At 38.4% G+C, this 15,980-nt stretch overlaps 1 protein-coding gene across 6 annotated transcripts in view; it reads right to left on the reverse strand.

Annotated features, from left to right (window-relative positions):
- The window catches only part of CADPS2 (calcium dependent secretion activator 2), a gene marked incomplete at both ends in the record, with an annotated part of 310,262 nt that overhangs the window by 189,491 nt on the left and 104,791 nt on the right, over positions 1 to 15,980 (reverse strand). For all 6 annotated transcript variants that reach the window (XM_084296609.1, XM_084296611.1, XM_084296606.1 and 3 more), the window contains one exon: positions 15,519 to 15,851. In XM_084296609.1, the coding sequence (XP_084152735.1) occupies positions 15,519 to 15,851 (333 nt within the window). The remainder of the gene's footprint in view (positions 1 to 15,518; positions 15,852 to 15,980) is intronic.

Below are 15,980 nucleotides of genomic sequence, written 5' to 3' on the forward strand. Positions count from 1 at the left end.
GACCTGCAGGGTTTCTTCTCGTCTTTACACATGCTGAGTTTTTCTACAGGAACAAACTTGGAATATATTAAGCAGCCATGTAATGCCCCGTCACATTAAGAAGCTGTTGTGCACGTAACACACAAAAAAAACTGCAGAGATTCCTGAAGTCTCCCAACCTTGTGAAACAAGATTAGCAGCTAAATATATGAAAGTAGAAGGATCTTTTCCTTCCAAGTGAGGCAAAAAACACCTCACCCAACTCCAGTCTGTAGCAGCAGATGCTTTTGGACATGAATTCAACTGGACTTAACTTCTGAAGAACAAAATCGTGACAGAGGTAAAATCCTTGCACTTCCTATTGGGAGAAAAACAGCTATTTGATTAAAGGGCAGGATGCATGAAGCTTTCTAAACAGATTCTGCTGGACCTTTTTGGCCTCCTGTTCCACAGGAAGGAAGACACAGCTGTAAATAGGAAGAAAATGTCAATCCTCTATTTCAGAGAAGGCTATGCTGTTTAGCTTCAATTTTAAAATCGGTTCTCTTCATTGTAGAATATACAGTGAATTAATTCAAATTAACACGAAAGATCACTTAAGTCGTATTTAAAAATTCATATGTCCTGTGCACCCTGCAAAATCTATATTATGTATCATGAAAATGGCTATGCTGGTGGCTGATCCTGTCCTGTGCCATGGTGAAATCCTGTGGATTTTCCACAGAACTCTGCAAAAAAAATTTAAAACATCTGTTCTCTAATCTTCCTCTCCCCTCTTTCCACCTTGTTTCTTTTCCTACTCAACACAAACAACAAATTGCTAGATTTGACAATATTTTTAGACTATGAGAAACATCAAAGTGAAACATTAAGAATGACAGAAAGAGAAAAACTGTTAATTGTTAAAATAAAGGGGATAAAAAAGCACCTACACGAGAAATTTTCTCTATTGTGGAATACCAGTATACATATTCTCAGCTAATACCAAATCAAAAGACCTAGCAAGAACTGAAAGTATGTCTACTTTCTGTCTGTCTGCAGCAAGTAGACTGGTAAAAGCTTACTAGTCTAAAGCCCTTACGAAGTATCCTAACAACTTCTCATGTTGCACCATCAGACCTCATGGCATTTTCATAAAAATTTTGTTGAATCAATCCTCCAAAAGATTGCCTTTCAGACAGTGATCCAGGCCAAGCTAATCACTCAGTTTTCCTGAAACACAGTGCCAGCAAAAAGCTCAAACATGACTTTGAACTAGTTTTAATACAAATTCCTACTGAATGCTATCAATCTTCAATTTCTAGAGCTGTGGTATTTGGTAAGTAAAGGTACATATACACCTCAGCTCCTGCCTTCATAACTTCGTACACCCCAACCATATTCTTCAACCTCAGCCTTCTCATCACACTAAAGCATTTCAGCCCTTTCAGCCTCTCCTTGAAAGGCCATGAAGTTCCACAATTTTCAGTGCCACCCTCCAGTCTTTAATGAACTCCTCTATATCCCTGAGATAGATATACTCTCCATTTCATTATCATTGTTCTTCATAGCCATGAGAAGTATTTTGTAACATTTTGACTATTGTTGCACACAGACCTAATGATTTCAGCACAAGAAACCCAAAGTCTCTTTCTTGAGCTGTTACTGCCCATTCTCAGTTCAGCATCCTATGCATATGAACTAGTTCTGCACCACAGAGCATTCAAAGTCAGGCTGGAAAGAGTGTTGAGCAACCTAATCTAGTGAGAGACGTCCCTGAACAAGGCAGGGAGCTCAAACTAGATGATCTTTATGGTCTCTTTCAACCCAAACCATTCTATGATTCTATGATAGTTTTTTTCCTCTGATGCATTCCCTCATGTTTAGCTACCTCAGAGCTCATCTGTTGTGCTTTTCGCATGCAATTTTGTGAGGTCCTTCCAGAGTTCCTTGCAATTACAGCAACATTAGAGTGTCCAAAATGGTTTAGTATCATCTGTAGCCTCGAGGACTCCCCTTACACTGCCTGTATAAAGACACAACCCTCCTCTTAAGTAGAATCATATAGAAATCACACTTAAACTTGCTTGAAATAATACTAAATGGGCTTACAACATTTTATATTTTTCTAAAATTATCTTGAACTTTAAGAGCTACTGCAGCAGACCTGTCAAATATCATAATTTGATTTTCTTATACTGATTTTAAGTTTAAAAAAATCAGAAGCTTGAAGGCTTGCTCTAGAAAGAAATCCCCTCTCCCTTGGTTACTCTCCTTACCGTCCAAAAATATCGTGTAGAATGTTTTCTTGCCTTATCAATCACTGATTAATTTTTCTTTGTAGTGTTGAAACTAAGGGGAATATACACAGAAAAGGGGAATAAAGGTTAATTACCATTCCATTAAGCAACCAAAAGCACCTTGAATGCCATGTTATTTTTATTTCCCATATAATGGTATGTGACTGATTGAACTAGAAAGAAAACTTAAATTCAGTCTGATAACTCACAAATGAAGTACCAATTTATTAAGTAGTTTCAAAAAACAATTTATGTTTCCAAAATGCATCATGAAAAAACCCACTCAGTCACATATAAACAGTTCTTATTTCAAATAGGCAAAATTATTCTATTCAGTTGAAAGTCTGCATTTGTATTTAAGTATATGCAGTATCTGAGCATAATAACAATATGGTTTTTTTTGTTTGTTTGTTTGTTTGTTTTTTTTAAGAGCTACAATTTCTCTAAAAAAAAAAACTATTTAAGAAAATCAGTGAATTCTCCTTGATGGAGAATTGAAATCTGCAACTTTGACCACGTAGCCTGTTTTTGTAATACTCTAAGAAACCTGCCTTTGTAAGCCCTATTCTTCCATGATAATTCTTTCAAATAAGCAGATAGGTTGAAAAGTTGCTAAGGTGACCACAGATCTTCACCAAGTGTCTATTCTATTCATTCCCAAAAGTGAAGAATTATATGGACTGTTCTAATCAAATTGTTTTAATTTTCCTACTGTTCTTCATGTTAAAGACTATCGAGTACAACAGGATTCTTCACTGCAAAGTAAGAGTAGTAAAGAGTTCATGTTTCAAAACAGATTATAGATCTTCAGTCTGTATTCTGCTTACTCAATGATTAGCAGGAAGACTTTAACAAAGAAAAAGAAAAATATTGCTTAAAAGCACGTACCTAGTATCTCCTTAACATTTATTTATTATTATTTTTGTGATGCAAGAAAAGACTTAACATCTGTTTTCCATGATGACAATCAATTGTTATTATTCTAGAAGATGCTGGAATCAGAAAATTCCTACACTGATGAATAACTTCCCTGGTAACACATATCTTTGAAAACAGGTTAGAAAATAAAGACTATTTAGCCCAAACGTTGTTCCCCAATTTACTTGAAAGCATCTCTAGTGACAGACTCCAAACTCTAAACAGCCTATTCCATTTAAATGTTACTCCAGTATTTAAGAAGCCTCATACAGAATTCAGCTGACCAGCAAGGCACGGTTCTACTTTCTGGTACTCTCTACATTCCATTGCTTGGCTAGATCTCCACTACACAGCTCCAATACACAGCTTAGACACCTAACTAACACATAAACAGTAATATTTAGGTGTTTGCATCAAGAACTATGTACTATCATCTGCTCCTCCTTTCAACATTTTTTTTTCATTTTTGTTCTAAATACAAGAAATGGAACTATAGGAACATTGGTTAGATAGGCCATCTTGAGGTTACCAAGTCCAACCTCCCACTTGACAACAGTAGGTAAGTCTTACTTACTCCACTAAAACAAGTTCTGAAAACTTCCAAAATATAGATTCCACATGGAGATTGCACAGCTTCTCAGGGTGACCTGTTCCTTTGCTCCACTACTGTCACACTGAAGTTTTCCTCTAATGATCATTCTGTAACTCCTGAGTGACAACTTGTGACAGTTTAATCTTTATAAGCTACTAATCTGCTACCACACAATTTTAGCTTGATCATTGTTGTCTTCGGAACTTCCCTCCATGATGCTGTAGGCTGCTACTGGAAACTCTTCTTTGCTAGGTTAGGCCACGCAAGTCTGGCTTCCTTAGCACTGCCAGGCAGAAGGGAAGAACAACTTCATCAGTCTCCTACCCATGTTTGTTCTAATGTAGCCCAGCTTTATTTCACCTACAATGAAAGGGCGCTGTTGGCTCTTACTACACCTGGCATCCATTCTGTACACATTCTGAAACCCCCTCTCCAGCTCCCTTTCCCTCCCCTTTTCCAGCAGGGCTGAAGCTCTACCAGTTGGTTCCCAACCCATAACCATGCCCACGATTATTTTGCCGGAGGTGCACAACTTTCCACTTCTTAATGAAATTCATGAGCTTGCTGTTAGCTTACTGCTCAAGATTACCCTCAAGCATTCAGCACATCAGCACCACCCAGTTTAGTACTGTCTCCAAATTTGCAGAAGCTAAGAATTTGTCTCATCATCCCATCTGTCAGTAAAAAATAATGAACAATATCAAACTCTGGAGTAGTTTTCCCAGCTACCAACTGGGCTTTTAAACCACTGACTCCACTCTTTGAGCACAGTGACATAGCTAATTTTCAAGCCCTCTAATAATCAGCTTGTCCAGGGCATACTTCCTCAACACAAAAATATGAATGTGGTAGTAAATGGTGTCGAAAGCCCTACCCAAGTGAAGTCAAGGTGAATTACCATCCATTGTTCTCCTTACTCACACTATCAGTCATTTCATGAAAGATGGCAGGTTGGTCAGACATGATTTCTTCCTGGTATCCATGTAAACCGATAGTGATAAACTTTATGTTTGTGAAAACAGACCACAAAAGATTGTGGTCCATGGTCTTTCTAGTCTTTCAAATAGTAAGGTGATGCCTCTAATTCTCAACCTTTCTGTACAACAGGATGGTTTGTTCCTGAACTCTCAGTATGTTTTCTTTAGAAATCTGCCAACTCCTGGGCTCTCCTCTTCCCTACACTGCAGCTTCTCAGGGGTCTCTGCACAGCAATTCCTTAAACAACTAACATCACAGTGTACCTTCTCAGCCTTCCTCCAATATCAAATTCTGTCAGCTGGTGATTTCTGCAGCCCAGCTGCCACCTGTGGCAAGATTCACTCCCACCTCTTCCCTGTTTGTGAGCAGCTGGTTAAAAACAGCACTAATCCCAATTGCTCTTTTTGCATTCATGTTCAGGAATTGTCACCAACAGAGTCTAGAAACTCCCTCACAATGCTTGCACAATGCCATGTTCCCCTCCCAGCAAAGTTGTGGCAGAGGGCTGAAATCCACCATGTGGATCAAAGCCTCCCATCAGACAACTTCTATTAGTTGTTTGCAGACAACCTCACTTTCTCTGTCAGTTGGTCTGCAACCAACCCTTACCACAACATCACCAATGTGACCTTTCTTTCTGGTCTTGACACAGACTGGTCTTCTTTGTTGCTCAAATACTTTGTGTTAGTGCAGACACATTCATTAACGCTCTCCTTTCTTAGAGGGAATGTTACAGTCTCCCTTGTAGCCTTCTACCTTATGTATCTTCTCCACATGTATTGCTTCCTCATTTAACCCTCAGATTAGCTCTTAGCAAACCTAGTTTAAAATCCTCCCTGTTAGGTTAGCAAATCTGCCCACAAACATGCCTGTGCCTTCTTGCTGGTTTAATTCCATTGCTTCTTACCAGTTCTTCTTAAAACAAGGTACTACAACCAAAGAATCACAGAATCACAGAATCACAGAATTGAAGGGGTTGGAAGGGACCTCAAAAGATCATTGAGTCCAACCCCCTGCCAAAGCAGGTTCCTTAGAGCAGGCTGCCCAACCAGGCCCGAGCAGGCGTCCAGACAGACCTTAAATATAGCCAGAGAAGGAGACTCCACAACCTCCCTGGGCAGCCTGTTCCAGTACTCCATCACCCTCACCGTGAAGAAGTTCTTTCACATTTTGGTGTGGAACTTCCTATGCTCTGTCTTTTGACCATTACTCCTTGTCCTGTCCCCATAAACCACTGAAAAGAAGTACACACCTCACTGATGACACCAGTTACGCACGTTGAAGGTGTCACTCTGGGCCATCCCTGGTCATGCTGCCCCGGGAAGCAGTGGAGTTCCCATCACTGGAGGTGTTTAAGAGAACTGTGGATGTACCATGAAGAGACACAATTTAATGATGGAACTCAGTAGGTTAGTGTGATGGTTGGACTTGGTGACCCCAAAGGCCTTTGCCAACCTAGATGACTCTATGACCTTTGCTCTTAGTCCTGCAGTCACCTTTCATCTCCTCAAGGTCATGTTATTGGTGCTCACACAGATAAGCAGCAAGGGGCAGTAGCTGGAAGGCTAGATGGGCCTCAGCAACCTCTTTGCAACATCTCACATCCAGGTGAGAAGCAAGTAAAAAGACGAACCAGCAGATGGATGCCTTTGTCCTATAGTCACCAAACACTAACACTTCTTGCTTCTTCTTTGTTCTGGTCCAGTCCCCAAACCCAACATGTCCAACATGCATTCTTCACACAACAGAACTCACTCATCCTCCCCTGCTGCTAGGATCCCAAAGCAGTTTTTCAGATTAATGATTGCAGAGAGACATGGAGCCTTTCTCCTGCTGCCAGAAGTCATAAACTTCCAGATTCCACCTTCCAGAAAACATGGGAAGAGGAGGGAACTACTACTATTAAAATAGCGAGAGAACACCAGTTACAGAAAGTCTGCTATCCATCTGTAAAACATAATCGTTGTTCCAGTATGGTAAAATTAGAATACTGGGCACAGAAGCATTCCTAAGGAGGGACAGTTCTTTTAGACAAGATCTTGCTGTGCCTCCAGTCTCCTGAGGGAAGACACAGTATGGAGAGAAGGCTGTGCCAGATTGATTGGAACATGATTTTATAATGCTCCTAGTAATAAAGCAAAGCTGCTTCTGAAAATTGTGCATACTTTTTGAGGTTCTCATCCATGGCTCAGTAGTACATTCTCTCATTTACGGGTAGTCCAAGTGTTCCCACACTAGAAATGCTTGGCATTGCATGACCAGTTATGAAAACAGTTCACTCAGGGGTGACAGAAGGATTGGATAACAATGACTTTTCCCATACTTCATTTGCACAGGGCTATTTCTTCTCTCACAGCCCCAGAGCATTCAAGTTTACCATAAACTCTTCCTTTTAACAGCAGTTAAAAGCCAACATTTCTACTAGCTAACCAGTCTCATTTTTATTTCAGATTTTCCCTGTTTAAAGGTAACACTTCTGAGAGTCAGCTTATTTTTTTTCTCAAGAAACAGATTCTCATAAACAACACAAAAAACAGATTAATCCTACTTTTCCTCTCCTCTTAATCCTTCCCTCCCCAGTAGACTGTAAGCTTTTAGACTAAGGGTGGCAATCATTTTTTCTTCTCTTTACTCATGGAACTGACCAAAAAAAGTGTTACTGCAGTTGGCCTGAGAATTTTTCATGCCCGTAGCAAAAATATAAAAACAGATCAATGTATCTACAGAAGACCTACAGAGAAGAACAGGCACCATCTTGAAAAGATGTCTGAAGTCTGACGAACACCTAAACACAAAGCAGACAGCCTCAGCACTGACAATAGACAATGTAGATGGATGATATGAACAACTGTCTTTGAGTCTTGTAATATAAAATATGGGAATAAATAGAAGGCCAAAGAGCATGTCCCTGCAAGTTGACGTTTCTGTTGAGAGTCAACCCTCTTTTGGGTGGAGATGGTGTCTGAGATGGAGAGCATGAATGGACAACAGCCTAGATATTAAGACAGCTTCAGTAGAGGAGACAGATGGAAAGAAAACCCGAGAGCTCTTGCTTTTTTTTCTTTTTTTTTTAATGAAAACCACAAAAACACATTCCTAAAGGATAAAAACCAGACACAAATTATGGTGTGTCCAAATAGATCTTTCAGCCATTTTATAAACACAATTACTCTTACATAGGACAATCTATCCTCTTTTATGGTTGCATTTTGCTATTTCTGTTTGAAATATGTTTATATTATATATGTTAGCTAGCTCATTTCCAAATTTATCTGCACATTTCCCTTTGGTGTGACTGAGGTGTAGGAACCTGAACCATGAACCATAACCAAGCAGCCAGTTGCAAAGGAAGTGGCATATTCCTCTCAAGAACGAAAAGTTAAGAATTCTTCCTCTACAGTTTCAGAAACACGGGAAAAAGGCTAAGATTCAGAACAATACATTCAGAACCAGGATGTGAAAGGGATATAGAAATGTAGCCTCATTCTTGTCCTGTAGCTTTTCAGCTGCTTTTGCTGGCTTCACACTGGCTGCTGAAGTCACCTCAGAGGAAAAACCCTGCAGAGGAACAAACCTAACTAATTGAACTGATCCTTGGGTTGGAAGCAACTGTTTTACGCAGAAGTGCTTTACTTTGAATACATAAAAAGGGATGTCTAAGCAGGAGAGGTGGCAAATTCATGCTAAGGGTCATTAACTTACTTGGGTTGACCAAGAATATTTTTTTCAAATTTGCAGGTAAGCTAGGGATCAGACGCATTAATGAAATATAGTAGTCAGTCTGGAAACATCTCTAATAACATATGTAAAAACTATATTTGTCTGGTATTTATTTATCTGAAGACACAGGTCCTTTAAAAGAATAAAATAAAATTGAAAAATGTAATACAACAGCCTCTGGGAGAAGAGCTTTATTTTTGTTGCTTAATGCCAAACTAGAGGAACTTATTTCTCAGCTGGTAATATTAAACACGATGAGTCAAATGCAGTGGTGATGTTAATAAAAGTACAAGTTAGATGCTGTATATATTTGGCATCAAGTGTTGAAGCAGCTTAACTTACTTGGATCCGGAACTCAGCAGAATGTCAAAAACAGCATTAATTACTTCTTGAAGGCTCCAGAGGAGTATTTTACAGGAAGAAACACAGAGGAAGGTAGAAAGTAAAACAAACTTTAAAAGACTTGCTTTAACAAAGCCAAAGCCAACTTCCCTATTTTTTATGCTATGATGGCCATTCTGCTGCTGTTTTCCTGCATTCACCCAATGCCAAAGAAATTCAGAAAACAAAAACAGATTGAAAGATCTGCAGCCAAAATCCCAGTGCCAATGACTTCAAACCTCAGAGCAGGCACAAGATGGAGCATCTCTTGTCACTTGGGACAAGAAAGGTGGTACACAGAAGACAAGGCCTCAAAGGAAGCATAGAAAACACAAGCAAAACAACTAGTCTATGATTACTGGCAGTCTTTTAAGGTACTAGAGACCATAAATGTCCAACTCACTCACACAGGTGCAAATCAAACACAAGAGAAGAAGCCACATAAGCAAATAGAAAGCTTTATAACAGAAAAATCCACATGTACATTTGTCTAAAAAGTGATTATACATAAAAAACTATTAATCCGTATTTTTTCTTAACACTTACACAGAACAAGTAAGCCTTTGAGCATTTTCCCTGTTTTCAGATGTTCCACTCTAGTTTTCCTCCTAAATGTAGATGTCAAGACCAATTTTACTCACCAACAGCTGAATGTAACAAGGACTCTGCAATACCTCAAATACTGAAAATGCATTACTGTTGCTGACATACCATTTCTCTCTAGTATTTTCTCAGTATTCCTTGATCTACAAAGAAGAATATTTCAAAGTGCTTCTCCATTATATAACTTGCAAGGCTTTTAAACCTTGTTCAGAGTCTGTTACTTTAACATGCTAAAAAAGCTACTTACTTCTCTAAGAATGGATTGATATTTTTTCCATCATTCTTCTGCAATTAGAGTAAATGAGATCAAACCAACACACTTTGGGGCAATCAGGCACTTTTTTCCAAAGTACATTCTGCTATTATGGAAAAAATGCTTTTGTTTACAGAAGCTAAAACTTTTATAACTTGGGGGTTCCAAGACTTCCTTTCTCACCAGAACTCACATTATTAAGCTGAAAATTCAAACCAGCTTAGTTCTGGATTTCTGACAGCTTCATTCCAGAACTGATCTTAGCAGGGCTATTTGAGGTTGCAGCACTCTTTTCCAAAGCATCACATCTTTTCTGTCTTGAGCAAGACCTCCCGAATTGAAGTAAAAGACAAATGAAGCAGCTTAGCAAAAACACTGAAATAACTTTATATTAAACTTCGAGTATATATCGAGTGGTATATCATGAAGAGAAAATATTGAAGATCGTGTGAGAAATTATCTATTTTTCCACTGAAATATTTTGTTTGAATTATTCTGCTCTCATTCAAGCACAGATAGCTGCAGATCTGTTTTCCCCTTGAAGAAAATGGAAAAATCAATCATAAAGCAGATTTTTTTTGTGAAAAAGAGGGCATGGAAGAAGATATATTCTTGTATTTACAGGTACTAGAAACCAATAGAGTTGATGTGTGAACAAGTCTGAAGTGTGAACATTTGAACACTTCTGACATCAAAGGTATGAAACACTTTTCAGGTTGACAGACACATATGGCAATTTTAAAACACTGACCTGTTCTGAAAGGCAGCATATCAGTATTGGGTCATTTTTGTGTGCAGAAACTTTCCAGACTCACATTTATCATGTAAAAATGCAGTCAACACCTGATTTTCTTAGGAGGTGGAATACTCTATAGCCTCCCACGGTCCCCTAGATTTTCTGCCTTTCCTCTGTCAAGGGGACTCTGCAGTCCTTTCTGCTCACTGAGAGCCCGGACAACTTCTCCCAGCACTACTGCCCCATCTGCCATCTCCTCTGCAGTCAAAACCCCCAAAGCTGTGGGTTACCGAGAGAGCAAATAAACCCTACTCAGCTTTTAGAGCCTGCAGTGGTTATCCAGCAGTAACCTCTTACCTGGATAATGCTTGAAGGTAGCGTATCTTACCCATAATGCAGACGATAGGAACAAGGTATGACTTTATGTTTTTTAAACAGTAGAGCAGGGATAGCTTAGGAAGGGTAAAAGCACTGCAGAGACTTCTGAGACACCAGTGATGACAACTCATCCAATACCTGATGCTACCTTTAAATTACAGCAGTGGACCTTCCCAACATTTTTTCAGTTTACTTTGTTGTATTAGGTAGGATTTATCATGAAATAAGTAATGACAGTCCTTGTTGATCATCTGACCAGATACTGGCTTAGCTGAAGCCTTGGTCACAGTAAAATACCTCACAGAGCCAGGGTCTTTTCTTCTGAAAAGACTCAAATATACATGCTGCATAGCAGCACATGATCTGCAATATACAGACCAAACCATTTTTCCTGTGCCTTGTCTCAAGTTTAAAAAAAAAAAAAAAAAAAAAAAAAAAAGAGAGAGAGAGAGAGAGAATGTGTTTAAGCTTTAGTCTACATTCCTAAAGGAACCTTAACACTTCTTCCATTACTCCAAGAAAGAGGTATCAAATTTAACACTGAAATTTTCTGTAGAAAAGTATCATTCTCCATGCTTGAAACATTTGCACTTGTCCCTGTAGCTTATATGGGGTATAAAAGTTTCTTAGAAAAATATACAGAACTATGGGAATTTCCTTTTGATAATCTGAGATTTGTGAGATAATCGCATTCCTTTTCAGGATCTTACTAAGCCAAGGTACAGAATGGCAAACATTCAAAAGACACAAAGGCCAAATTGTGAATTGAACTGCCTTTAATTTTACTTATTTCCCAAACCATATAATTAATTGGACTTTACTGAAGTTGTGGGTGAAAGAATCCTTAAAGCCCAGCTGTACTGAGCACCATGAGTAGTCTTAGGTTCAGGAGAAATTCTTGACAGAAATTTTACTCATAATTAAAAATGCAAAAATTTATTATGGAAAATACAGTGTTGTCCATAATTCTCAATATTAGACACTCATACAAAGAGATACATCTTGAAAAAGCTATAAATAATCAAGGATGTGAACCAGGAGCTTGTTACAAAACTTTTAAACAGAAAATTATGGTTTGAAGCAAAGTACCATTGAAAGCTATTTCCTAATTTGTGGATGATTCCCAAAGAGTCAACAGTAAAAGACTCAACAGATTTGTTCTCAAAATTATTTATTACCTGTCAGAAGAGATAATGTGACTTAAAAGAATTATTTAATTATGAAAATCTCCCCTCTCACTGAAGATAAGGGGGTTTAGATCAGCCAACAAAAGTCAACCTTTATAAAGGTACTGTCAAAACAAAATAAGCTCTGTCTGGAGTTATGATTTACCTGATAAGGAAACTCTGGTATTGGTGGAGTGATGTAATAATAGTGCATGACCACACTGCAGTTAGATTTTGACTTTCAGTTTGACTTTCTGCAAAGTTATCTTCCACATCAGTGACTAATTAAAAAAAAAAAAAAAAAGGACAAAGACAGACTTTATCATGTTTGATCTCTGTAAATCAAAGAAACCATAACAACACACTGTGGGCAAGCATCTCAAAAGCAAGTCAAGGAGATCATTAAGTCCCAGCTAACTCACAATCATCTCTTTATCATAAAACACAGATCAAGGAAATGCAATGTAAATAAAAATTAGGTGAAAATGTTAGCACTTCCAAAATTGAATCTTTTCATCATGAAGAGGTAGAGATGCTTGGCAGCAGTTGCTGGCCTTGCTCTAAGTTCTGAAGTTGAAAATGGAGTCACAGAAGAAATCCTTGACATGAAGGTCCCTGTTAACATTCACTACCTAAAGATGGACATTCACTACCTAAAGATGGACTATACTAAATAGGCATTTAGTATATGCTAACAGATTGTGACAAAAAGTTAGTTCTTCAAAGAAAAACACATAAAATTCCCACAGTTGTTTGGACTGTGCTTGGCAATGTCAGAAAACTGGTCTAATATTTTTCATTTTATTGCTGATTAAGTTCTTGTTCTGATTGAGAACAATTGCTCACTGCCCTCACACAAAGGATGGAGACTGGCAACCTGTGTGTGCCTGCAACAACCCATGCCCTAGCAGAACTGTCTGATGACCTGCTGCAAGATGCCCAAGGGTTTAAGAGTTAAACACTCCATTTAGAACAGGCTGGAGAGCAAAGGCTGCTGGCAACCAGTAAAAAGTTTCTAAGGGCAGAAGTCATGAGGAGGAGGTTGGCAGACAATACCACTACTGTTACAAATAGCATCTTTGTCTGCTTACCAACCCTGCAGCTGCGGGATAATTTACTTGTATCATCGATGTCGTTCAGTTTGGTATTTCCAAAGGGCTGGAAGGAATAAGAAAAAAAAAGGGGAGGTGAGGTGGGGAGAGAATAAGAAAAAGTTTTCTGCACAAGTTACAACTGTACAGATCTGCTGTTAAGGGCAGCTGTTTCTCAGAGCTGCAAGATATTCAGAATTTCATATCAAGATCTGATTCTCTGCTAGAAGCACAGGCTAGAAGCCAACTCATCAAAACCCCTATCAAAAATACAATTTTAACATCTGTTTGAACTTTCACTTATCTCACTGTTCCCAGACACTATTGATTATCATTATCTACAAGTCTCCAGTATTTTAAAGAGCGGTGGCAAAGGGAAACAAAAGTGAGCATTTTAATATAAAGACAGATAGATACTTCTAGGGGAGAATGAAAACTGAAGTGCTGACTGGAATAGGAGTCTAACATCACCTCATCTTTTATAAATACATTGTCAATAGAAAGGATTAAAATACAGCCTAAACTAAAATGTCTATTAGAACTATAATGAGGAATAAAGGATTTTGCCAAAGGAGAAGAGGAATTACATTATAAGAAACTGTCTGCTGCCTGCAATACACTTCCTGAGAAGGCCACAACTGTTGTCTTTTCCTTTGTAACAGTTTTCTCTTCATACCTTTAGTGTACTATGTGCTTGACTGAATCACAAGAACAGGATATAAAATTTGTTCAGTAGCAACTTTGCACAGTTGGAGTATGTAATAACAATTTTTGCTTTAGCAAAGTAATCTCACGCTTGCCTTGGAAAAATGAAAACTTTCAGAATGTTAGAACTCACAGCAGGAAGGCTACATGCTCAAAGAATTCCAGAATTCTTCCTAGTTGGAATGATGTAGATGATCCTACATCTGCTCCAAAAGAGATGTCTCCTTTTCTTCCCATCCTTCACTACTCATATGAATCATGGGTAAATGATGTGTACTTTGGAGACCTGCACAGGAGTTTTTACAACCTTCACAGCTCAACACCAAAAAAAGGAAGAGAAGAGTCTTCACTCCATTAAGTCATCTTTGCACACAACAGCACAGTCAAACAGCCTCTCTCCCTTACTACATACCACAGGATTATTTATTCAATTTGTGATTCACGACATATAAAAGAAAATCACCATGTTCAAAATTCTACCACAACAGAAGACAAAAATGAGTTGCTGTGATTCTTCAGTCTCTTTATAGGTAATAAACCAAGAACAGATAGAAAACTGCTGAATAAGAGAGCCCTGCTAATATTTGCCAACCACTTTTGTTGCATCAACATTTTATAATTAATAACCAAAACCAAAAAGCCTTCAAGCATACAGGTGCAAGAACCTAGTGGCCCATATCACCAGAACCACTTCTAGATTAAAGGGACATATTTTTTTTGTTTGATTGTTCAAAGCTGTACAGTCATATTTGTTTGTATTCCTCTAGCACAATACAGACCAACAGCAGATTTTGATCATTCGCAGTGACATATAAAGTAAGATTTAACAATTATCATACACCAGAGGAGGGAGAAAGTCATACAGTTTCTACTGTAAGTAACAGGTTATATGCTTTTGGGGAAAAAATAGTTGTTTTTTTTTTTTGTGTGTGCTTTCAAGTATTGATTGGAACAGGTTGCCCAGAGACATTGTGCAGTCTATTCTTGAGGTTTTAAGACCTGACCGGATAAAGCCCTGAGCAACCTGGTCTGTCTGCACAGCTGTCCCTGATTTGAGCACAACATTGGGCTGAACGATCTCTTGAGGTCTTTTCCAAACTGAGTTATCTCATGCCTGCATGTTCTATTAGGCAAAACCACACTCAAATAAGCAGGATTATTCCTGAAGATGTCAGTGCTTCTTGACCAACCTGCACATTGCAGAGGTTAGCTTCCTGATATACCTGTACGTGAATTAAGAACAGTTCCAACAAACTGAAGTTTTATACACTGCATGGCCAAGCATCCAGAATTCAGTATGTATCATCTATCTACTTATGGCAGCAAATTTCTTTTAAAGATGTATAAACACACACACAAACGTATACACAAATATATATATAAAGATGTATATAAAAACACAAACATGCATATGTAATTTATACATAGGTATTCATAGCTATTCTAGACTATAGAGGATTCTGCAGATTCACACAACTCACTGGAGCTGTGACACTGTAAAAGGGCTCAGGAGATCTCTGTAGCATAAGTACCATATACTCTAGCATACCCTTTTTCCAAATACTTTCCAGTGGCCATTGATGTAAAGATTCCATCCTGAGGGGCTTCACTTCCTTGAAGTATGGAGACGAACTTAAAACTGAAGCCTTCTGCACAAGGTGAGGAAGCACTTGACCTGTTGGCAGGAATTGGGGGGAGCAATTTTGAACACAACAAAACTGAATGGCACCAATACTTACTTGGCAGGCATTATAAATCAACTGGTGTTCCAATTTTTTGATCCCTAGAATCTGTTGAAACATTTCATAAAGCTGTTCCTTGCTCAGAATCAGCTCCGATACAGCACTTAAGGCCATTCTATTCGGCTGTTTGCAAAAGTCCTCTTCTCCCCTGTATATGGCATCATACTTGGCTAGCCAAGAACTTAACACTGTCTCTTTGCTCAATCCATCAATTTCCGGCAAACTTCGGACCCTCTTTTCTATGTTTTTCTTAAAAACATCTCTAAAGTCATTTGCAGAACATCCTCCACTGTGAACCATTCTTGCAACTCTGTCACTCTTGAGAAATACCTTTTGCAAAAAAGAAAGAGAAAAAAAAAAAAAAAAAGAAGTTAGGCATGGACACAGAGAAGAAACAATCTCTTAATAAAGGGGTGTTATAGCAGGCTAATATTTTCTTCCCATGTGAAATGTCTTTGC

The sequence above is a fragment of the Netta rufina genome, assembly GCF_964035555.1.
Source record: "Netta rufina genome assembly, chromosome: 1".
Classification (NCBI taxonomy): Eukaryota; Metazoa; Chordata; class Aves; order Anseriformes; family Anatidae; genus Netta; species Netta rufina.